This window comes from Poecilia formosa, unplaced genomic scaffold (genome assembly GCF_000485575.1).
Source record: "Poecilia formosa unplaced genomic scaffold, Poecilia_formosa-5.1.2 Scaffold8, whole genome shotgun sequence".
In the NCBI taxonomy this organism is placed as follows: domain Eukaryota; kingdom Metazoa; phylum Chordata; class Actinopteri; order Cyprinodontiformes; family Poeciliidae; genus Poecilia; species Poecilia formosa.
Window position 1 is genome coordinate 1,351,951 of NW_006799947.1, and position 25,007 is coordinate 1,376,957.

At 37.6% G+C, this 25,007-nt stretch overlaps 1 protein-coding gene across 3 annotated transcripts in view; it reads left to right on the plus strand.

The window, feature by feature from the left end:
- Positions 1-25,007, plus strand: part of pxdn (peroxidasin) — a 50,860-nt gene that overhangs the window by 5,386 nt on the left and 20,467 nt on the right. For 2 of the 3 annotated variants that reach the window (XM_007574823.2, XM_007574808.2), the window contains exons 2-11: positions 4,001-4,072; positions 5,951-6,022; positions 10,481-10,552; positions 13,500-13,571; positions 14,232-14,303; positions 15,834-16,003; positions 18,797-18,914; positions 19,549-19,718; positions 21,204-21,476; positions 21,855-22,130. In XM_007574823.2, the coding sequence (XP_007574885.1) occupies positions 4,001-4,072; positions 5,951-6,022; positions 10,481-10,552; positions 13,500-13,571; positions 14,232-14,303; positions 15,834-16,003; positions 18,797-18,914; positions 19,549-19,718; positions 21,204-21,476; positions 21,855-22,130 (1,367 nt within the window). The remainder of the gene's footprint in view (positions 1-4,000; positions 4,073-5,950; positions 6,023-10,480; positions 10,553-13,499; positions 13,572-14,231; positions 14,304-15,833; positions 16,004-18,796; positions 18,915-19,548; positions 19,719-21,203; positions 21,477-21,854; positions 22,131-25,007) is intronic. The other variant, XM_007574816.2, reaches the window with a different exon arrangement.

Here is a 25,007-nt window from a genome sequence, read left to right on the forward strand (position 1 = left end):
ACCCTTAGCTTAGACCTCACTAACTTCCACCTCATAGTAAACAGTAACCCGTGTCCATCGCCGATGAACTAAGTGCTCAGTGTGAAACAACAACAACAAAAAAAAAAAATATCAGCTGGATCACAACAAAAATGTTAGAGTTTATTAATTGAGGAGCAGCTCTGTGTAAACGGGGCTTTTGTGTATCTGTTTGGTGTAAAAGTAAGTTTATTGGGGTAGTAGTCAGATTACTAATCAACTGTATAGACTTGGCTTGAGAATAAGCTGATTAACATCATAAAGTTTGGTCCTTTTCTACTGTCATGTATTAGTGTACCATCTTCCATCAAAAGATTGTTGGTTTTGAACATTTTAACAGAATTCTAGGTTTCTCAACACAGGTCATCAGGACCCTCAGCTGTTTAGATGCGTCTCCAGCACATCTGAATCAAATGGCTGATTTACATCCATAATATGTCATAAAGTTTGCGAGTAAATTAATGGATCATGTTTTAAATGTTTCTCTTAATGAATTAAAAGAGACACTTGAGACAAGTAAGGCACTAGGCCTTGGGGAATAACTTTAGGAGACAGTGGTTTTGGTAAAAAAAAATAAAAAAATGCAACACTAACATGGACAGATAGATGGATGGATGGATGGACAGACAGCTTTGCCACTTCAAGTAAAAAAAAAAAAAGTGTAATATTGACAGGAAAAATCTATGTCAAACAGCATATAATCACTGTATCACCCAAACAATTCACAGTCATGAACTAAGTTGGTGTCAAAATCCCAAGTAAACAAAATCACTTCTTTTGAAAAATGTCAAAGTTTAGTGCAAAACCATACGGGGGAGTTGAACTTCAGGCTTTGTTTTTATCAGCCTGAATTATGGGTCTATCTTCCTGTGTGGGTAACTGAGCCTGGTAGGCTGTTCATTTTCCAGCCATGTGTTTAGGCAAAGCCAGAACGGGTCCGTCAACCCTTTCACAGGGTTGTTAGCATTAATTTTTTTAAACTTCCCTCTGGTTTTCTTGCTGTCAAACCTCGTTACTGTGGGTTAACATACTTCCTTAATGAGTTCCACAACAAATCTAATGAAATTGTTGGAATTTTCTAAAACAACACTACGGCATTCCCTGGCCACTTAATTTGCTGAATGAGTTTAAAATATTTTGCTTGCTAAATGTCCCTGACATAGTTTATTCTATGTTTTTGCTGGCTATGAGGTGAGTCATTTCCTCTCTAATTTCCAGTTGTTCCTAAACAAAGACTAAGTAAGATGACAGACTGCCATAATAGTGGATAATCTTTAGTCAGTGAAACGTGGAATTAACCTTTTTTTTTTTTTTGCATGCTTGCAAGAAGAGAGTTAACATGGCTTTAGCTAAGACATATTGTCCTTAAAATGTATTTTATAGTGATCAACATTTAACACGAATGCAGATTTTCATTTTCGTTTACAAAATCTAAGACCAAGGCACCTTAATGTCACTGTGCCACTTAAACATTCCACACATAATCCAGAGTCGGTTTCCAGTTTAGCTTGTAGACTCTCAGGACAGTCTAATCAGTTGAGCATTTCCTTCCCTTCAGACAACAGCTGAGCCAATCTTGTCCTTTCTGCCTGACCTTGTTTTTAGCCTTCTGCAGAAAGAAACAGAGTTGTTTGAACACAATCTGAAAAGTCTGAAGTGCAGTTAACCACCTAATGTCCTGCTATTATCTCTTACACCTGTAATATGTGAAACCGAGTCTTTTTTTTTTTTTTTAAATCATTAAAAACATTATAAGCATGACCTCACCCAAAGTCTGTTGCGCTTAATGTGTGCTATGTGCGATAGGTGCTGCCTGAATCAGCATGTAACCTTGTTCATTTATCATGCTCGTCATCCCTCAGGCCCAGAGGAGGCAGGACAGTGTCTGCCTCAGCATGTCTGCGAAATGCGTCCTGCAATGCTACCTTGCAGAGAAGCCTTCCCTAAGAGTATCTCACTCTGACAACTCACTCTGAATGTGCTCGACTCTTTCTGATTCACAGAGTGGTTTAAGCTTTCCTGATTTTAAAGATTGTACAAGTCCAAAAAACAAACAAACAAACAAACTGCTAACGGTGATCCTGACAGCTTCAGCTAAAATGGGTTAAGATGACGCTAGAATCAGGAGCATTTAAGTGGGAATTTAATTCCAAAAAAGTGCGACCACCCTTGTTTGCTGACGTTGCTAACGGTGTCATATCGGAGATTTAAATTGTACAGTGTGTCTTCCACCAAAGTCTACAGCCAAGCTGTGTCAATAAGCGGGTCAAACAATTGGAGGAAGCATCTGTAACTGACCTGGTTCACTGTGATACAGACTTTAGGATTTGTAAAGATCTTCTGTTGTTTGTTTGTGAAACACTCACTGGTCAAAAATAAACCCTAGGGCCCTGGTGAGACCACTTCACTTGTTTTTAATATATTTTAAATATTTTTCTGCTTTGTCTCTTAAGGTTTACCTACTTGGAGATGGTATACTCTTTGCTATTTAGCAGCAAAGTTAAGCCTCAGACTCATACTTTCTTTCATCACGAAAAGTCAAAACAACGTTACTTAGTGTTGCATAAGTTTTTCCTTTTTTATATAATTATTTATTAAGTTAACTAAAAACATGAAGAATCACGAAACTTGAAATAACCCATTGAGAAAAATAACTTCAATATTTTTTTTGCAGAGACATAAAACACAAAAGCAAAAGGAAAATTTTTTTTTCTACAGAACTTAGAACATTTTAATCTCAAGCCTTCCATCCCGTCGATGTCTTGACAGTTTTGCAAGATAGCAAAAGTATGTTATGTCTTTCTGAACCAGGCAGAGATTGTTTACAGTGAAGAGTCAGCACTTGGAGGCAGGCTGAACTCTTACAGGGTCAACTGAGCTATCTAGAAGAACGCCCAGATCTGGAAACTGTAGTCGGTTCCTCAGATCCATCTGAACATTTTGGCCTGGTTCATTTTGCATAGGATTGACAACATTAATCTTTTGAAAGTGATCTAACTTTTGGTTAGATGTCTCACTATATATGTGTTTGATTACCAGTTTGCATCCCTGATATGTAAAGCAGAACTGTTTTTGTCCAAAATGTTAGAACTTCATCATTCTGCTGAGGCAGTCATTATATACAAGTGAAAAACGCTGAAGACAGCTTGCAGTGTTTCCAGCCGTAAAGGTCCCAGCAAGTTCATTCTGATCCTCAAAAAAACCCAACAAAAAAAAAACAACAAACCCAGGAGAGTTTTCAGTCTCTACAGGTCTCAGTTAATATGTCCAATGTCAAAGTTCATGATGGGACACTTACAGTTTTTGTCTTTCTTGTTTTTGCCTGTTTAATCCTGAGAAATTAAAGTTCAGTCTGCAACCCGATTGAAAAACTCTGGTTGAATTTGAATTAAGCTGTTCAATAAAATGCTATAATATGATCAAATATTTTTTTATACTTTCTTTAAATTCATAAGTTTGCATATAGTAAAATTACTAATTAATAGGGAAGATGCATTTTTTTTTTACCTTTTTCTGAACATCCATTCTTTCTCTTACCTTAACATGCTGTTGTGAAAAATGGCCAATAGTACCACAAAAAGCCTTAAAAGAAAAAAAAACATTGTTCACATGTTTTTTTTCTATGCTCCTAATGTCATATAATAAAGAGTGATTTCACTTCGGTCTCTAAAAGATAAGATGCAAAGTCATAATATGTCGGCTTTGTTTTTTATTTTTGCTGACTCATTCAATTAGAGAGAAACAGGAGACAGATTCTAAAGCCTGCTGACTGCAGCAAACAACCCTGTGCTTGTTATCTTTAAGGCAAACGTTATTGAAATCCCCCAAGAAGATTAAAGCCCTAACAAAGAAATACTTGTGAGCTGAGCATCCTGTAATACTTTGGGATTTTCCTGACAGTGATCGGGTATCACTTATCGTACTAACATAATGAAATATCCTCAACGATTAACACGTTCTCTTTTTTTTCTCTTTCTTTCAGAGACCTGAGATTCAACAAAATCAAGGATCTACAACCAGGCTCCTTCAGGCGATTAACAAACCTCAACACCCTGTAAGTCGCCCTGTCTCTTTATGAGAGGCAAGAACATTTCCAAGCTCCTCTTCTGTGGTTTTACAAACTGGGTTCAGAATATAATTTTACTAAAAAGAATTCCTCTTTTTTTGATCTCCACCTGCATTTGTGTGTTTTTTTTTTCCTCTTATAATTTGCACTAACACACTCATATTCATAAGAAGTGTTGGTTTGTTATGCTTCATTTTTTAGTTATCTTCCCAGTTTTCAGGTGATTTTATAAGCTCCACCTTATCTAAATATTTGCTGAAGGGGTTGAGAAAAGAAAGCAAAACATGCACGGTGAACTTTAAACAATTTTCTTTTCATGTGCACTTTGGGTAAAACCAGTACTGAACACACCAGCATTTCTTTTCTCAGTAAATATATTTCATAAGCAAGCAAAGCCACAACCCATGCATAAAGTTGTCCACACATACAAATACATGTATTGCAAATTATTAAATAAATGCGACAGAGTAAGTATTTACAAAAAGGATGTGCAAAAGCCTTAGAAAGCCAAGAAACCAGCTGAAATCTGTTTGCTTTAAATTACTGCATAGAGTTTGATTACTGAAAAGAAAAAAAAAACCTTCACAAAAACATCTTAGTGTAGCACAGTGTAGTAATGACAAAGGTTACAGCTGCATTTCTAAACATCTGGATGTTCCTGTTAGCACCATTGTAGCCATAATTCTGAATTCCAGAACATTATTTCACCATAAGGCAGCCACACTGAGGCGCCTCTCCTTGGACTTCTACGTTTGTGACTTTTTCAGAAGATTCATGGGGTGGGCTGTCTGGCAGCATGTCACACTGGCCGACTTTTTATAACAGAAGGAAGGATGGATAGAGACATCTTTGATTAAAATCTAAAGAGAACAGCTCCGAATTTTCAAGAAAATTAGTCCCAAACACTCGACCATGAAAATTATTAATTGGTTTCAGTACAAATTCCACCAAAGGAATCCAAGTCGGGGGGAGGAAACCCATAAGTGAAGCGAGATGTGCATTGAGTGTATGATTCTCCTAAACAAAATTCATAATGCTGCTTTCCCATCAGAAGTGACCCATTTAATACAGCTTGAATATTGTAATTTAAGTATGAATGCAGCCGTGTTGGGGAGGTCTCAGAGGTCTGTTAGGCAACATTATTGACAGATCAGGAACAATGTCATGGTGAAGCTTTAAACACTTAAAAGCAGTAGTAAAAATAACTTTAGAAAAACATCTGCTTCTTTGCCAGATAAATTTAAAGCTTTCCATCACTTTTTATTTTTCAATAATTTTATTTTGTGTTATAAGTAGAATCTTTATCAGCAGCTCAGGTCCTCATTGCAACAGTCCTGTAAAAGCTCCATATAGTATTTTTATTTTTTTTTTCCTGAAAAGGCAGGAAGTAGATTAAGTTGTTGGAGCTCAGCCATTTTCCACTCTTAGCAGATTCACCTCACCTGCAGGGTTCCCCAGACTGTTCCGCTTCGGTGGGCCTGTTCAGAGCTAACACTTGATGTAAAGTAGACAGCACTGAGTGAATGTGTCCAAACCTAGTAGTACAATGCACCCCTCAAAACCTATAAAAAAATATAAATATTTGTATATAATTTAGTCACTGTAAAGACAGAAAAGCGTTTGCATCATTTCCTGGACAAAATATTTTGCTCTTTTTTATTTTTTTATTTTTTGACTTCTTCAGCTTGTTCTGTTGAGTTCTGTAATGGCTCCTCATGGGAGTCGACCCCTGCTCTGCGTCAAGGATTTGTCCCTCAACGGGAAAAAACAAAACTCTGTCTCCAACTACCAAGATAAGTTCCTCATATGGAACACTGGTTGTGTCTCCCCCCTAACTAACTTTCGCTCCCTGTTCTTCTTTCACAGTCTCCTCAACAACAATCATATACGAAGGATTCCCAGGGGAGCGTTTGAAGACCTAGAAAACCTCAAGTATCTGTAGGTTTGCTGCATTTAATTTTGTTCCCTTATATGTTTAAGAGGGGTGTTAATCATTGGTTCTCAAATGATGCAAACCCAATTTTTGCTTAACCTTTTGAGTATTTCTTATCCAATCTTACAGCTGAAGTAACTCCTGGGAGAATCTGGTGATCGTTGCGCCTGACTCTTTTTCATTTTTTATTTTATTTTTTTTTTTGTGTGTGTGATTGTGAGGAGGCTATTGTTATGAATCATGCATAATGTCATTTGGGAAATGATATGCCCATAGTGAAGCAAAAGTCTTGCAGTGAGGACTCCCTGGTATTGCTAGAGGGAAGAGTAGTTTTATGAAAAGAGTTTTTTTTTTTAAGTATTCTTATGCCAGCTGTGTCCTGAGCATGTTATCTATCCTTTTTATGCATGTGCAGTCAATGGGGTGGCAGCATCTTCTGCTTGGGGCAAAGAATGAGGAGAGTAGCTTGCATGCAAGCTGTTGTGAAAAGTAGCTCTCCAGGACCCCGAGATCTCATTTTCTCATTTTAATTGGTTGAGGGCAGCAGAAGGAGGGGCTCGCACAGAGCTCCATTCATCCACGAACCACCATTGGGTACCAGACAGAAGGTTTTTATTTATAAGCATTCTGGCCACAGATTTTGGTATATTTATTGTTAATTTCACTAACTATTTTTTTTATATGTAGCCTAATCTGATCTTGAATACAAATTATACATTAATATCAAGGAAGCGCTAATAATGTAACATCCTACTTAAAACTGAAATAGCTACTCACTTTAGCTGCTACAACAGAAAGCTAGACCTTATAGCCATTTTGTACTTCTACTGTTTCTTGTTTTGTACCTGACTTTTCTTTGTGTGTTAGCAGACATTTGAAAATACCAAAGAAAATTCTAGTTTTTCTCGTTACCACACATAGATTGCTGTTTAAGGTTAGCAGTTTAGCAGTGCTAATTGTGATGATCACTAGCCTAAGATGTTGATGAGTTTAAAATGCAAGCCCTAAAGTAAGTTGTCTTTGCTTTAGGTCATTTGTAAAATCGTGTTGTGCAGCCACTGCACTTTCACCCAAGTAGAGTGTGACTTTGCAACTGCTACTAATATAAAATAGTATTGAAAGCTTACTGTAAGAAATCAACACAATGCTGTTATCACTCTTCATAAATCGACTAATGCATTTCCATCTGGACACAGATCTCTGTGTGTCAACTATGTGGTCATATTCAGTTGATTAGAGTAGCATTGAAAGTCCATTTATTCCAGTAACTCAGTTCACTCAAGTCAAACCAATTTAATGGATGAATTACACACAAACTGTTATTTTTAGGCATTTGTACGTGTTATGTTTTATGTTACTTGTAATTTTCCATGTAGAGCTGATGAAAACCCAACATTTAACCTTAGAATATTACAAAAGACCGATTGAAAACATTTTAAACCAAAAATGTGTGCCTAATAAATAGTATTATTAAGATCTAGAGGTAGCTATTTGGAGTAATTTAACCTGACAAATACGCCTCACTTATTCTAATTTGCTAAATATGACCGTATTCCCGAAAAGTTGATCTGAGTCATGCATCAGCTTTTTAGTAGCAAGAACTAGTTGTTACTTCTTTTTGGGTGTGTTTCACTGAAAACACTTAGAACTCTGTACAAGTTAGTTATTTGCTTTAGCAGTGTGCAGAAAAGTGCTCTGACTCTGGTGGGAGACTTTTACTGGAACCAAGTGGCTGTGCCTGTTTACTGCTCAGTGCAAGCTGAGTTATTTACCAAGATGAAAAGGACTTCAGAGGACAAAGTTTGTCCCCCACTTAGTCTGTTTCCATTGACGTGAACGAATAAGTAAAGTTTCTCTTAATCAAAACAATTCCAAAGCAAAGGTCAAGAACAGAATGTTTTTAATTGGAGTCGACGTTCTTTGGGTTTTTTTTTTATTTTATTTTAAAATTTTCAGTTAAGGTCCTCTAAGAAGATTTCAGCTTGTGTTTTTTTAAAGGATATCTTTAGGTAACACTTAATAGTATTGTCCTGTCAAAGGGAGGTAAAGATAATACTTTGGATTACCGCCAAACTAGCTAGATAAAATACAAATTTTATGGACTTATTGTTAAATCTGTGAAATTAAAGAAACAACAATAGTAAAAGTGAAAAATATTCTGTTTTTTTTGCAAAACTGATATTTTTTTTTTTGTTTTGGCTCCAAAGCAGACCACATTTAGGTCTGCAATCACACCATGGTTCAGTCCATTTGACCTAAAACAACTGAAATTAGATGTTATTACTGTCTCCCGAAAATGTTTGAGTCCATCTTCACAGCAGGTAGGAACAAAGAAGAGGCTCGAGACAAGAGCAATTCAGCTTTTTTGTTTTCCTCTCCACTGGATTCCAATCAAGAGCCTACAGATTCCTTACGGTTCTCCCTCATGTTTGTAATTAAATCCTGCAGCTGTTTTAGTCACTTTTAATTAGGGAACCCCTTCCCATCAAAACACAGCTGATCTGAGGACTGTACTGCTGCAGGAACCTTAATGATTGTTGAAGGTTACATCTGCCTGCTAGTCAGAGCTTAAAGCTGGAAGTTCCCATCTAACCTCTTCACTTTCTTCGAAGCACAGTGTAGCTTTCTCTGATTCATCCGCAATCCAGTTAAAGCTTAATGGTGAGCTTTCTTTTCTCTGTAAGAACCAGCTCAATAAACAGATCAGACTGATGTAAACATGCGAAGAGCTTGCCGATTGTTTTCTTCAACAGATGCTGTTTCTCATTAGAGAATCAAAAAGTTTTCTCTTTTTTTTTTCCCCCGTAGATGTAGAACTTTAAAAGCCACACATTGCAGCAGTGTGTTGTGTTTGCATCCATGCTTGGATGGTTATGTTTTTGTAGTTCATCAAAATGTATTATCTAAAAACAATTGAAAATGAAAAATTAAACATCTCAAAAATAACATTTTGGAAACAATTATTTTACTGATGGAACAATTGTGTGAAAGATAATTTGCCTTCTGATTTAATGTTGGTGAAGGAACAAATTTCATCAGAGTTGTTGAAACATTGGATGTAGTTTGAAGTTAGATTTGCAGATATTGTTTATTTATTGGTCTAAACAATATGGTTGAAATCTGTTGAATGTGCTGGACAGACAGTAAACGTGGTTTTAAGTGCTTTTCAAAGTTGTAAGGTTAAGTCACAAAAATGGCTCATTTAATCCAAAATGGACATCTTGCTATTTAGTCTACCCACAGAAGGTTAAATTAACCAATGGCGCTGCAGTCTGGGTGGCACTGTGGCTGCTGCTTGAATGACAGGCATTTTCACAATTCCCAATGTCTATCTCAGATTTATGAACTTTGGGATAATTTGCAGCTGACTCATTCAAAAACAAGACACAGTGGTCCTTTATCTTGCTATTATGTCTCTATTTCACTATGTTGTTTGATTTTAATTACAGAGCGATTCTGTTCAACCAAAGTTTAGCTCAGATTGTCCTGGTGGTTTCCTGTTCTATAAAAGAACTCAGCATTTTTGTAATCTTCTTGTTTTAATGTATTTTTTTTTTCTTTAATTCTTGTTCTGGTGGAGATCTGGATTTCTCATTACGTCCCAGGTTAAAATCATGAAGTGTGTGATGGGAGATGAAAGGATGCACAGCTGGAAGCTATTGCTTTTCTAGGCTCACATTTCTTTGACATGTGTTGTGGAAGAATAACACACATGAGGAGGGTGGTTTGCTTTTTGGGGGCGCCTGGTGATCCTGAACATTGCGTTTATGATTCCAGCCTGTTGTACATTACTTCATGGGACTTGCAGCAAACATTTCACTCATGGAAATTTGTTATGTTTTTATTATTTTTATTACTTTGATCATTTCCCACATTTGTATTTGTTTTTGATATTTCGGTAACAGTTTAGATCACTGAAAAGACAGCAGATGGTTTTCTTGTGGTGTGGATATAGCAACTTACTACTTATTCTGAGTGAGCCTGTTGAGCAACTCGGAGACTATTGAGTTTTCACTTCAAACTATTCTTGTGGAAGGTGATTGATACTGAGCAAAGAAGTTGCTGTTTAATGAAACACATTGAAATGTCTGTATAATATATACCTTAAATGTTTGTTGTATTAATTTGCAAGCAAGAAAAATAAGCAATTGGTCAACAACTACAATGGACAGCTCTTGGACATTCACCTTTTACGATATCCCTTTATTCTTTAGTTGCATGCTTTGCATGTTTGGCTTTTATATCGTAAGCAGAAAACATTGAGTTAGATGAATTTGTTTGTAGGTTTTTAATTCATCACCAGGAGCAAAAAACATTGTGAAAGTTGCTCTATTTAATTTTTGGGGGGCAAATTAAGTTATTTTTTTTATAAAATGCTATAGGACTCTGTGCTTTTTCTCTATAATTAGGGAAAATTAAGATGTGTGAGTGTTACTAATGTCACTGATTATCTCTCCTTTCAGCTATTTGTACAAGAATGAAATCCAATCAATTGACAGACAAGCATTTAAGGGCCTTGTCTCTCTTGAGCAACTGTAAGTGACCGAGTTCTTCATTTACCTTTTCTATTTGCTCGCAGCGTTCTGCCTTCTTCTACCCATTTGTACATGGCTTGACCTCTCTCCCTTCTCCTGAGGATCTCTGTAAAGAAATCCCAAAGCCTGGCAAAGCTGACATGCTTATGAGTCGTACAGTGCATAAATCAAAGCATGCTCTTTACTTCTTAGGTAGTAGATGGGCATCATGCTGCTACATGCGACGGCCCTTTTCCCCTTTTTGTTGCCACTATGCATGCCATTTGTGCACCTGACCTTTGTCTGCTGCGCTGTGACCCACTTTGACTCCCTCTGCATGAGTCGCATGGTGATCATGGCAGCTTTGCCCCGACACCATTGAAGCTTTAAAACTTAACATGTTGCAGTGTTGTGCTGCAGCCAGGAGTACAGTAGAACAAAGCTTTGACCTACGTCTGTCTCTTGCTGCAAAAATCACACCTCCTCTAAGATTTGCTGTAATCTTGTGTGTGTGTGTGTGTGTGTGTGTGTGTGTGGGTGCGTGTGTGTGCGCGTGTGTGTGTGTGTGTGTGTGTGTTTTCTAGATAATTGTGCATAATGTGTGCTTTGTTTGTGTGTTAAAGTTCAACTGTTTCCCATAAGTACTGAACATTGCACAGTTTTGTAGCGATGCACCAATCCACTTTTTTCTCTTTTGATACTAATACAGATATCTGAGACTCAGTATCGTCCGATACGGATCCGATACTGAAAAACAGCTCGGGGATATTGTCACCATACCTGATCTAGAAGTTCTTTCAGTGTCTGGACCGATACGGTTGTTAATATCGGATCGGTGGATCTCTATAATTTGGGGATTTGGAGACCCTTGGACCCTAATGCTTGATGCCTGCTGTAAAAGAAAAGAAGTTCAAACTGGGATGTTGCTTGGAAAAACATTATAAATCTTATATTTTATTCACTTTTTATGTTGTTTGCAGTCAGTGGGAACCCGAGATTGTATGTTTTTATTAATGTTTCAGTATGAATTGTGACTCCATGCATTAATAATAATAATAATAATAATAATAATAATAATAATAATAGTAATAATAAAAACACATCCTAACCAAGTCGGCCCAATGTTAGGCTACAATGTGAAATCATGATTGAGCTTTAAATCCCCTTGGATAGCTGAGTTCAAATTAATTCACCACACCTGATGACTGATTACTGTTTTGAGACGCAAAATGCATGAATGAATAAATTTTAACCCCCACAAAGGTTTGAGACAAAACAGAAGATGAATTTGTTTTTATTATATTTGCAGTAAAACACAGTAATCCTTTTAATTTAGTCACAAACAAATTTAACTTAGTATAATGCAATATATATATTTTAGTGGGTCATCTTAACCACAATTTTTTTTATGTGCTGTCCTCTTTCTTAACTCAATCAACAACAAATAACCTATGTGGTAAAATTCATTTTCATTGTCAGACCAAGCAGCTGGGCCGAATTTCCCCCCAATAAAAGAATGCTTTATGTGTTGGTGGCAAGTTGTAAATCCCAGTAATTCTATTAAAACAGATGCCAAGGCATGAAATTCCATTGTGTCATTGTTCTGACTGAGGAGAATCCCAAATCAGTGGTCGATGATCCTCCTGTGATTCATGAGTGTTTAAGCCTCATGTCTGAGTTTCTGTCAGTAAATGCAGTGGCTCTGGTTTGTATCAGCCTAACCATATGATTTATAGCCACTGATGAGTTAGGCCTAAGAGAAATTCATCATTGTTTTACTCTCTGATCTCTGACGTTTAAAAGGTTCTTTGTTGTCTTAGTTTGTTTTACCGCTGCATTAGTGTTGACTCTCAGGTGAAAGCAAACCCAATTTGAAACCTTATTGAGCATTTTTATCCACCTGTCGGATTTTTTTCTGCATTTGTATTTTGTGCCTCCAATCTGAGAAAATGCAAATGCAATGCTGATTTTAGTATATTGTAGTTCTCCAAACAAAACCCTTTTTTCCCCTTTTCTACATATGTTTTTAAGTAGATCAGATTTTACTAACTAGCATACAAATGAACTGAATTTGACTCTATTCCATTTTCATTGGGACAAACTGGGCTGTGTGATATTGGATCTGAATCCAATGATCTGATGTTATTATTGGATTGTATTAGGTGATCAGGGCAGATTTTAATAGAATTTGGTCAAATTGGATTTCATATCATATGAAATAACTCTCAACTGTTTGTCATGTAAAGTCCCCTTAGCTGCCGTTTGTGTTTGTAATATGCAAAACAAAAATGCCTTGATCTTTTTTCTCTTGCATCCTGTTTATATAAGACATGATTCTAGTGCTTTATTGATCACTGCTTTATACTACTAAACTGACTGAAATTAGACATAATTATGAATTTACTCATTTGTCTGCATGACTCATCTGACCGGTATGAATGCAGTGGTGATTATAAACCTTTTCCCTAACCATAGCTGGAGTTTGCTAAAAAGGCACTTGAGTTGCTTTAGGGTGAGAAGAAATAGGGTTCTGTAATCTAATGAAAAAAGTAGTTCCCCTTTACCAATAACATTTAAAGCAACTGGGTGCTGAGCATAACTATTTAAATCCAAATAGAAAGCCCGCAGAATTAGTTGCTTTGACCTCATCTCAAGTGTTTGTCAGAATCCTTGCATAAATGGCATACTTCAGTGATTTTCGCTTGAAAATGTTCCACATGTACTTCCTTGAATTTAAAACTGCACCCTTAAATTTTAAACTTAAATATGTCATGAATGCTAACATGTAGAATCCTGCAGTCTGCCAAGATCCACAGTGCCGTTTTCTCCATAGTTATTTCTGACACACTATTGTCCAAACCCCAACCTGTCCACTCCCTGCCCCCACCCATTCAATTCCATAGAACAATGTAACGTTTCATAATCATGAAAACTGAAATACCTATTTGTACATTTTGTTCTGTTTCAGCTACCTGCACTTCAACAGCATCGATTCTTTGGAACCAGAATCCTTCAGCCATCTGCCGAAGTTGGAACGACTGTAGGTGCACTCTGTCTCACCTTTTTTGCCAAAATTAATAAAATATCTTTAGTTCAGACACAATACAGTTAAAATCTGCTCTTATGAAGCAGTAAACTGTTATATAACTGTGACTAAGTTTATAAGATTTTGTTTATTTAGCTAGCTGCAATAATTAGCATGGTTTTCTGAAGCTCCCTCCCTCTCTTTGTCTCTCATAGACTTAATATGTTAGGTTCTTGTTTCATTTTTTTAAACCTGCTGTATTTGCACTTGCAGTCTTGAGTCTGTGCAAAATAGATGGAACACCTGCAGGGAAGAAAAAAAAATAAAGGAATAGGGGAAGGAAGGAATTCCCAGGTGCGTAGTTTAGCTGTTGTTGGGGAAGATTTCCATGGACACAGTCAAAGCAGAGACAAGAAAGATCTTTGAATCAGTTTCCTGGAAGGAAGGATACAGAAATGTGTGGCAAATTGATCAAAAAGTCTCGCATATACAGGAAAATGCTTTGTTGTGTCTACAGTGGAAAAAGATGTGCTATTGCACCATTATCTGGAAGGACAATGATATTTGTCCTCTTTTAAAAAACGGAAAATTAAGTCACCAAAAACAACATCCTGTCTCCACACTACCTGTTTTATTGGTCACGTGTTCATTTTCCCGTTTCTGTCTCCCTGTCAGGTTTTTGCACAATAACAGAATAACACAGCTCATCCCAGGAACCTTCGTTCATCTTCAGTCCATGAAACGATTGTAAGTGCAAAGAATCCTAAATAAAAACACATCTTCTTGTTCTTGTTCCTCTTTTCCCTGTCATAAATTTACTTCTAATGTTTGAACGAGAGTTCAAGAAGAGAGTTAAACCCTGTTTAATCACACTGACTTTGCTGCGATTTTGGCTTTTTGTATAGGAACACATGAACAATATTAGACTGTGAAAAATCATTAAAGCATTGTAAAGCATCTTTTTTTAGGTGACACATTGTAGTAAAGCTGAACCAGAAAAGGAGTCCAGGCTGTGAGACCAGTTCCCACAGTGAGAACAATCCGTCCCAGTCTCTTTCTGGTGGGCCCCACTGTTTGCACTGAGCTGGATTTGGTGGTGCCAGACACACTGTAGTTCATGAACTGTCACAAAGGAGTGTTTTTAACGCTGCTGCTGCTGCTGCTGCTGCTGCTACACAGCTAATGTGATCGCAGGTCGACAGCTCTGAGGTGCATGTGTGACTGGATTGAAATCAAAAACTACTCAGGCTGCATTTTCACACGTGATGTTATTATTTCCACATCTGTAAAACCGACACAGTCCTGAACCGAATGAGCAGATTTCCTTTTACAAGGTGACGAGGTTTCCACTCTGATATTTTAAGTTTTTTAATTTTTTTGGATTGTGTTCTGTCTATGAAGCCTGATTGGTTACGATGCAGTAGAAGTAAAACATTTGGTTTTGTGTCCCGCTGAGCAACATACCTGAAGCTAATCATATACCTCTTTAGACTCCAGTCAGTATTAATGACATGCATAACCCCGATTTAGGCCTAAACTTAAATTATATAGGTCTGTCTGCTTGTCCTTTAAACAGGCAAACAGCCTGATCCAGTTTTTTTTTTTTTTTTTTCTAGTGGGCCCCATCGTGTTTGGAAATCAGGCAAACAGCCTGCTCTAACAGTGGTCTAAACTTCAGGCTGTAGCATATATTGTCAAGCCGAAGTCGAACTATCGATGCACTGTCACGTTCATTTTCAACCACATCCTTCAAAGACGAGCTCCTATGAAACCCCTCCTGCTGCAGTACATGTCATGGTGTTTTTGTCATATGTGTGATTTACAACTGTGTAGTAAACACAACGATCAAGACATAGAGGAACAACTATCACGAGTTGACAACTTCAGATGAGGAAGAAATAATGACTGATGAGCTTCAACATCTTATTTTACTTTTAATTTTGTCGGAACCCTAAAAAAACATAACAGTAGGTGTTGATGGGATGTTCTCCTGCTGCATCGCACCAGAAGTGACCAGGGGGAGTTTATTGTTTTGGTTCATGATGAACCAAAATGGCCCTCGGACCATTGCTCGTCCATAATATCCATGCTGCTCTCATGCTGAAGAAGTCTATTATGATCTTATAACCTTCAACCGTTCTGATTTTATTGATAATTAGGGTCTAACAGCATTAGTTTCTGCAAACAATTCAACTGAAATGAGATAATAATGAACACAGAACTCCTAGGCCCTTTTATGTCTTGTGATTTGCTCTTTGCCTGTGTCCACGTTTGCAGGCGGCTAGACTCTAACGCTTTAAGCTGTGACTGTGAGCTGTTGTGGCTGGCCGACCTGCTGAAGCAGTACGCCGAGTCAGGAAACGCCCAGGCTGCTGCTACCTGCGAGCATCCCAGTCGACTCCAGGGCCGATCGGTGGCCACCCTCACTGCTGAGGAGCTCAACTGCGGTAAAATTAAACACTTTATTATGATTTGTCTTCATGTTGCTTCTTCAAACCAGCTTTTAGCCCTTTGTGGCATTAATGTTTTCACCTCAGTGGTATTTTATAGCACCTGGGAAAAGTATCCATAGTCCTTGAACTTTGTGACATTTTCTTATGGTACAACCAAAAAATCTAGTGTATTTTTACAACCAAAAAAAATAAAAAATAAAATAAATATCTAGATTTCCAAAGGTAGGAGAGAAAGAGTGCCAATAGAAGTCAATACAGCAGTGTTTGTTTAATTTTGAAACTGAGAAGAAAAAAATTTAATCTGGTAAATGAAGTCATGTACACAAACAGATATTCTCCTGTGTACTGTGCAAAAAATATTTACAGTATATGTAAGCACTGTTGCTCTGTGGCGCCCAAATAACACTGTTCCACAGAAAGTTATTGGGTCTATGCTAGCTCAACTTCTCATGCAAAGTTTCATTGCAACTTCCATCCAAATTGTTTTTGTCTTTCTTTAGCATTTAATAAAGTCATTGTTAAAACATACAGACAATAGCTTAGCCTTCCTTCCTGCTAGCAGCACATGTGTTGAGTCATGTATAAACTGCTTAATCTAACCACACACTGCAAATGTACACACAGGTGCATGTTTCTGTTCTTTGTCTGAGCTCTGCAGCTGTTTTGCTCCTGGAAAAAAATCTACCCTGCTGGAGGAAATGTAAATCTGTGGTCACTGCAACAACAAGCATATGTTCACTTTATCAGTGAGAGGGGATAAGGGTTTATCTTATTTTGCATCTGAAGTAGAAAGGATGTTTACAACACAAATATTGAAATTAATAAATGTATGCAATGTTCCTACTAGGCCATGAGAAGTTTGGAACAACATGGACTGTGCTTATGTTTTTTTTTGTTGTTGTTTTCTTTTTTAGTTTGTCAAAGAAAGAAATGGAAACATATCCAAAATGCTTTAAAAGAGATCAAAAATATGTAATAATTTAAAGTCTGAAGTAGTGAGTCATTTTGAATTGGAAAATGTGTAGAAACCCTTGACATAGAGAAACGTCTGCATTCGTACTTGTGACAGAAGTCCTCCTGGTTCTACTGCAGTCTAGGCATTAGAAAAGCTCTTTCATTTGAACCTTTCAATCAACTAGCATAAGTTTTACACTTACAAAAGGAATGTCAAATTATTTGTTGAGTAAGGATGTTTTTTGCTTTTACGTAAAAGCAATAATTATTTATACTGCTGCTAATTTATTGCACATTGAAGTTATTTAATAATAATCTCTATCATTTCTTTTCTATTTGATTTTAATTCTCAAACTTAAGCAAAGATGAGAATTACCTCTCACAGCGTTGAGTATTTTTCAAGTGCTAATTGTGCAGAATATTACACGTTTTTGATGTGCTGTCCTTTCTAGAATTGGCAATGGAAGTATGGCAAGCTATTGGATGGTTAATGATCCGTTCTCTAATTTGTCTGTTTTGGATGAGATAATAACAGTAAGTTTATTCACACTTCTTTGCAACAAAAGTGGAAGAGAAAATGCAGATAATTCCATAATCAGTCTGATTCCTTGTGGGCTCCAGAGCTAAATCCACTTGTTGTAAACCTGTATTTTCTCCAGCTCCCTCTGAATCCCTCAGTCTGAACCAGGCAACTGTATCTTAACCGCAGTTTAATCACAGAAACTAACTTTAATGGCCTTAACGTGCCCACTCCTGCCTGCTGTAGCCCTCCCACTCCCTAAAATCCAGGAGAAGAATATCTTCCTGAAAACATGGTGAACGTCATTCTACACCTCTCTCCATCTGTCTTTTCCTTCATGGTCCACTTCAGACCCTGGAAGCAGGGTGGTATGCTGCCTAGTAAGAGCTGGAGTTCAACTTTCATCCCCTTAGACTTGAGATGTTATGGTGTTTGCACTGATTGACCTGCTGGTGGATGCAAAACAGTTGCCATCGCAGCAGTTGCTTGTGTGAGAACTTTGGAGGAAATTGCTTAGAGGAATTGCTTCTGACCTGAATTGGTGAGCAGACTCTGTGAAAGTGGGAGGCTGAATCTCTCTTTGGGACATGGGAACTGTTCCTGTTTGTTGCTTCTGTGTGTCTTAGATTTCACATGCTTGTGGTGACCATTAATCTAGATCACCACCGAGTACAGGAAGTACATCCTGTTGGAAACTTCTGGAATTTGGCCTCTGAATTAGATTAGAGACTCTTCCAACATGGATGTAAGAGCAGGTCTGGTTCAACAGAGGCTCGGTACAGTTGTGGTAAGAAACAAGTTTACCATCTGTTGTTATGGAAAACTAATTTGAGATACATTATCTCCTGTTGACACAATAACAGCAATCATCTTGGGGATGCGGTTGTTCCTGCCCCTCACCCTACGGATGGTTATGAGGCTGTTTCCAAACAATTTGGGTTTGTCAATCTGCACTTAGGAATTAGCCTTAGCAAATGTAGAAAATGGCGAGAAAAGACCTGAGCAGCACACAACTGTGAGCACAATGTCCTTCAGATGGGAGAGCTTAAAGCAGAGATGTTTGGCTGGACTGCAGATTTACATATATGAAAAAAAAAAACAACAACAACACAGAATATCAGCACACACGCACCCACACCAACTTTGTGGTTTGGTTTGGAGACACAAGACCTGTGCAGGCTAAAGCCATTAAACTGACTCTGAACTTTTCTGTATATCACTGTATTATTAGGGTTACAGAAATGTGAAATCAAAGCATGGATTGTCATAGTTTGATTGTCATTCATTTTTCTTGTTGAATTTTCTCACTGCAGAGGTACCAAGGATCACCTCAGAGCCCCGGGATGTCGATGTTACATCAGGAAACACTGTTTACTTCACCTGTAGGGCTGAGGGAAACCCCAAACCTCAGATTATCTGGCTCAGGAACAAGTAAGATTGGTCAAAACCTTAAAAAGATGAAATAAGAAAACTGAGACCAATTCCGCATGTTTTTTTTTGTTTGTTTTTTTTTAAAGAAAAATGTAGTCTGTCCTAGTGAATTGGAATTTTGAGGTGTTTGTTTCTCGCAAACCTTTCTGTTGTCTACATGTTGTCTAAGATTTTATTGCACTTTTAGCTTGGCAGAAGGATGACAAGAAAAAGGAGTCATGCAACGAACAGCCTGGAGTTGGGAATAAAACTCAGGACAGCCGCAAAGAAAAATATGGCCTCTGAAAACGTTGTTCTACCTTTGAGCCATGTGATGGCTTCATCTTTGTTTAGCACAATAATGTACAACTGAAACTAAATGTAAATAACTCTGCAAATTGACAATGACCAGATTATTTAGATGTTTACATCAAAGAATTAACACATATTATATGTTGCGTTTACCATATCCAATACTTGCTATGGTTTACTTCCCTCAACTGTGTCTTTTATCTTTTGTTCCACTGAGAATAACGAAGATTTTTTGGAATATTTTTGTAAATCAAATAATATTACTAAGACAGAAAATACACTATAAAACCATCCATCCATTTAAAGTAAACAATATTTGCCTGCTTTTTTGTTTTGTTTGCAGCAATGCTTTAAATATGCGAGATGACAATCGTCTGAACCTCCTGGAAGATGGGACACTGATGATTCAAGACACCAGAGAGACTGACCAGGGAGTTTACCAGTGCATGGCCAAAAATGTAGCCGGGGAAGTCAAGACTTCAGAGGTCACCCTTCGATACTTTGGAGCCCCCTGTAAGTGCAATACTTTCCTTTCTCTACCAGGTTATTATGCAGCTTCCCACACACTCTCATAGAGGTTGAATACAGGCTCATTTGACAAACTACAGTATAATGCATGGATGTGAGTGTGTGTTGGAAAATCTGGTTAGTGTTGGCATGGTTACTTTGATATGACTTGTTGCTCATTTGACTGTAGCATATTCTGGTTAGCTATGTTACAAAATTTAAAAAACAGAGGCATATTTTGAAAATTGTAATAAGAAAACAACAACAAGCACTTCTCTGTTCTCTTATCAAGAGCAAAGTGAGCTAATGAAGTCAGATGACCAAGACACACTGGAAACCACTGTCCCTGTCCTGCTGTCCTGTGAATGTAATTATGAAAAGTGAAGAAGGCTTGGTTTGGAAGCAAAAAAAAATAATAATAATAATAAAAAAAACAAAACAGATTTGATTAACAAGCTGCATAAAATGCAGGTCGTCCACATGGGCCAATACTTAGGATTCAATCAATACATTTTTATAAAAATTTACCTGTTGTGTTTTTTAAGTAAGGCATCTAAAATCTTCTTACCTATAAAAGTCTGATTGATGCATCTCTAAATAATTCTTAACTATAGATAAAGACAATATAGTGTCTTTCAAAAAAAGCAAAAAAGTAAATATTTTTGTACATGTTTTGGTTGAAACTGAGCCCATCAGAAGTTTCTGAGAACTGATGTTGTGCATTTCCTGTCTCTCTGATGGTAAACCACACAACCCTTGCTGCAAACATATTTTCTTCATTCCACTGCAATCACTGACCAAACAAGGACACATATCCGCTGCATTTTCTTTCAATAAACACTGAAAACTGTTTGGTATTGGTCAAGCTGTTTTCAGTTTTGAGTCAATGAACACAAAGGTGGTTTTTGTAACTGAGCCACAACACGGTTTTTTAGAACTTTTAAAGTTGTTGCCAACAACAAATCACTCTGTTTTGGTTGCTTAAAATGTTTTATGTTGTCTTTCAAAACTTGAACACTGAGTTTGTTTTTGTTTTGCTTCTGTTGGATTTTTTATTTTTTATTTTTTGGACATACTGTGGAGTTAAGTTCTGGCAGTAATTTAGATGTTTGATATTGATACCCTAAACCCTGACGAGTGATGTAATCTGAAAATTGTACTAAAGTTCAAGCTCAATGCAGGCCAATATTATCTGATACTCATATTGTGGCTGATATCACGATGATTTCCAATATCAATATTAGATCAAATATTTATAAAGCTGTCTGGTTCTACATTTATCTTGCTATTTAGCTTCGTGAAGTAACAGGTTGTCATAATTTGGATTTCTGTTGATTTTTGTAGCATTTGGAACAGAAAAAACTTTGTCCTAACAAAACATAATGGTGTCATCTGCAAAGAAGAAAACATATTCTAATGTTGATGAACTTTGCAGAAGTTATCTTGATCCTCATTTCAACTTTCCTCCACCCTCTTCTCTTGTTCTTCCAGCCCGGCCAAGTTTTGTCATTCAACCCCAGAACACGGAGGTGCTGGTGGGTGAGAGCGTGACCCTGGAATGCAGCGCCACCGGTCAGCCACAGCCCAGAGTCACGTGGACGAAGGGTGACCGCACGCCGTTGCCCAGTGACACTCGCATCAACATCACTCCATCTGGGGGGCTGTACATCCAGAATGTTGTCCGAGAGGATGGAGGACTATACACGTGCTTCGCCTCCAATAATGTGGATACCATACATGCTACAGCACGCATCATTGTCCAAGGTAAAGCTTTTAGATTTAGATTTCTACTGGTGTAAATGTTTTGGTTTTTTTACTATATAAATCCTAAATGTTTTCTGTTGTGTTATTCATATAAAAACATTCATCAGTCTCACAAAAACTAAGCTAAATTTAATTAGAGTCAATCCCAATACGTACAAAAATAAACACGGGATAAACTTGAATTCATTCCAGATATTCATCACAATCTCAACACAACATAGCTGGGTCATCTTGACAGAGAAGTAATTTTTGTAAATTAAAAAAAAAAATATTTGGAAAATCTTATTTGTGTTAATAGATAAGATTTAATTGTGTTAATAGATGACCTGCATGAAAATGTCATATTATTGTCTTATTTTTTTCTCCTATTCTGAACAGCGACTCCCCAGTTTACCGTCACGCCACAGGACCAGTCAGTTTTGGAGGGTAACACTGTGGATATTCCCTGCGAGGCGACCGGTTACCCAGAGCCAGTGATTGTCTGGACTCGAGGTGGAAACGTACTGCCTTCTGACCGACGACATGCAATTCTGCCTGCCGGTACCCTTCGTATAACTCGTGTTACGACCGATGACGAGGGCCAGTATGTGTGTGAGGCAGTGAGCCCAGTGGGGACAGTGCGTGCAACTGTGCAGCTGAACATTGAGCAAAGAGGTGAGAGACTAAAGGGATCAGATCACTGAATAACAGGGTAATGTTCCCACGGCTCATAGTACTCCGGCACAGTGCCGTATCACCAGCGTACATGCAAAATAGAAATCTGGTTTGCTCGGAGATTTATCAAACATTTCACTGACTCTAACAGAGGTGCAGCTTTCACTCTCAAGCACACTACTGACCTACTAACCACTAAGGTGTGCAGGGCCTGGGTCTTGGCAAAACTTTGATTCAGATCCAGGAGTCGTTCTGTTAAACGTTCCATTCACAGTCGATAGCCATGTTTACTTTGACGTAATGAATCAGAATAAACAGCCGATCTGAATAAAAGTGTGTCATGTAAATGCCTCCATCAGAACATTCTGATTGGATTCATGCCAACCCTCATTTTTTTGCCCAGGGGCCTAAGAGCTTATGGGGGCCCTAAGCCTGGGGCTCTTCTCAAAGAATTTGTTGTAAAAAAAAAAAAAAGTCATACATTGGTTTACTTAATCTCCTTTCTGAATCTTAGTCATTTGTATCCACAAAATACAAAATGGCTGTTTTTGTCAAATTTTTCTCCCATCTCGACAATAATGGATGGATGACAAGCATAATGCACAAGAAGTATCTGGGCAACAAGATCATAAACCACCCATGGAGCTAAAAGGGTTATTTTTATATAACATCATATGTTTTGTGTTAAAAGAGTGTTGCAAAAACCTTTCAGAAGTGCACATTGTTTTCATTAATGAGGCTGTTGCTATGTTATTGTTTCAGTCAAGAGGAGAGTTAAGCACTGAGTGTTTGGAAGCTGGCAGTGGTGCATCCCATGTATTGCTAATTTGTTGTTTGCCCTGGTCAGTGTACTCCTAAGCTTTTCTCATAAAAAAAAAGAAAAAAAAAATCTCTTTTGGGGTGGAATTAGAGGACGTAAACGTTTATTTAATATAATAAGTTAAAAGGCAGTAAAGTTCTGCTACAAGTAAATAAAATTTTCTAAAGTTTACCTGCTTTATTAAGTGAATCAGTAACTGATGTATCCAAACGTTCCTCCTGCATGGTTCCCTCAATAATCAGTAGTAGCAGCAAAATGTTTTCAGTATGTGTTGAAATAACAATAGGCCATTGACTGGAGCCATTTGCCTTGAATTGACTTTTAAGGGCCAAATACCATTTTGGGCTAAACTGTCTGACTGACAGAGTTTAGTTAGCGAAAACAGACCATTTGGGGAATTAAAACACAAGTGAAACATTGAGTGATTATTCATAGAAATGCGAGGCTTGCACAATGATGGCAGTTTTCTAAGATAAAGTCCTTTGGTGAAAGTTGTTGGAAAAAAAAAATGTTGATTAAACCTGAGTGTGAACAGAGCAACACACTCTGGCACCTATGCTTGTCAAAAAGGAACAAAAATTACAATGTTTACCTCAATCTGACCAACTTGATGAGTCATGTTTTTGTAAATTAGGCACTGGCTCCCCTGTGACGCTTCAATTAGAAGCAGATATTGACAATGGGTGGGTTGATCTTTTTGTGAAATTAGTTTTTGTAACACTGGTAGGCTAGGCTCACCACAGAATACCGGTACTTTTAATCCATCTTGCTAGATCTCTGAGCATTTCTCCCGACTTTCTCCTGCTCGTCGATAAATCCTCATGAAAGTCTTTACTACAGTATATGACAATTTAAGGTGGATTTTAAGATGGATACTGTTGTTGCTACCTTCCCTTCAGTTGGCCATTATGTTATGCATTAATGCCTGGGTTAGATGTTCCAAACATTATGCAATCACTCTTTGGAAACTTTTGGCTGCATTCTCGACCGTCTTGTACTCACTTTTTCTCTTTCATGCTTTTCGATTACTTCTCAGTTTTGAGGCATAGAAATGAATTCAACTATTGTGAGCTACAGGCCTGTCCACAATTGAAATCATGTCTTTTTACGGTTGGCTTAAGAAGTTTGTGTACTGGTTAAAAAAAACAAACTCAGCTGAAGTGATGGACTTGATTGCTCAGTACTACAATGCCTTCTATGTTTGCATGGCTTTTTTATCGCAGTAAGCCATTCAGTTTTATGTGTAGCGGAGGTTTATTGCCTCCTGTGAACATGATTTCATTGAGTGTGCAGCTGAAATTACAGGCCTGACATAACACAGGAAAGCGTGGCAGCCTGTAATCCTGAGATGACACCATGTTTTTCCATGTAGTAATGGCTGTTAACATGGCTTAAAGTACATGCTGCATAATGGCTCCTCAGTGTTTTAGGCGGTGTGTTGGACCACAATCCTGGTGGCAGAGTATGACAGCTGTGCAGCTCCAAACAATGCTGAGAGATCAACAGTAAGGCGAGAAAGTGAATCTCATGGGGATTATCACATAATTTCACATCTTGATTTTCTCATTACGCTTCTATCAGCTCTTAACAGTTTGAGTGCAGCTGTGCTCTGCAAATCAAATAAAAACATTCCCAGCTGCAGAAATGTTGGGTCCTTTTCGTTTTAGTGAGTCATATGTTTCAGCTAATTAGAGTCAGGTTTGTACAAAATGTCATCTGTGTGTGTATGTGCGTGTACGTGTGTTTTTTTTTTTTATTTTCTCTTGCTGAAATATGAGAGAAGTAAAGGGGGGATGATGAAGATAGTTTAGATTGTGAAAAATTAGACAGTACTCCATGACAAAGACTAACAGTGCTCTACAGTCTTCAGTGGTGAGTGACCCACTGATTTACAGCCTTGTGCAAAAGTCACAATCTCTCCCCTGTTCTCTGGGAACCAGATTTTCAAGAATTATCAAACGTTTTGCATCAGTCAGTAAAAAAAAAAAATAAAATAATAATAAGTCCACAAGGTGTTACATTTATACACTATATATCTACAACATGAATATTGTAAT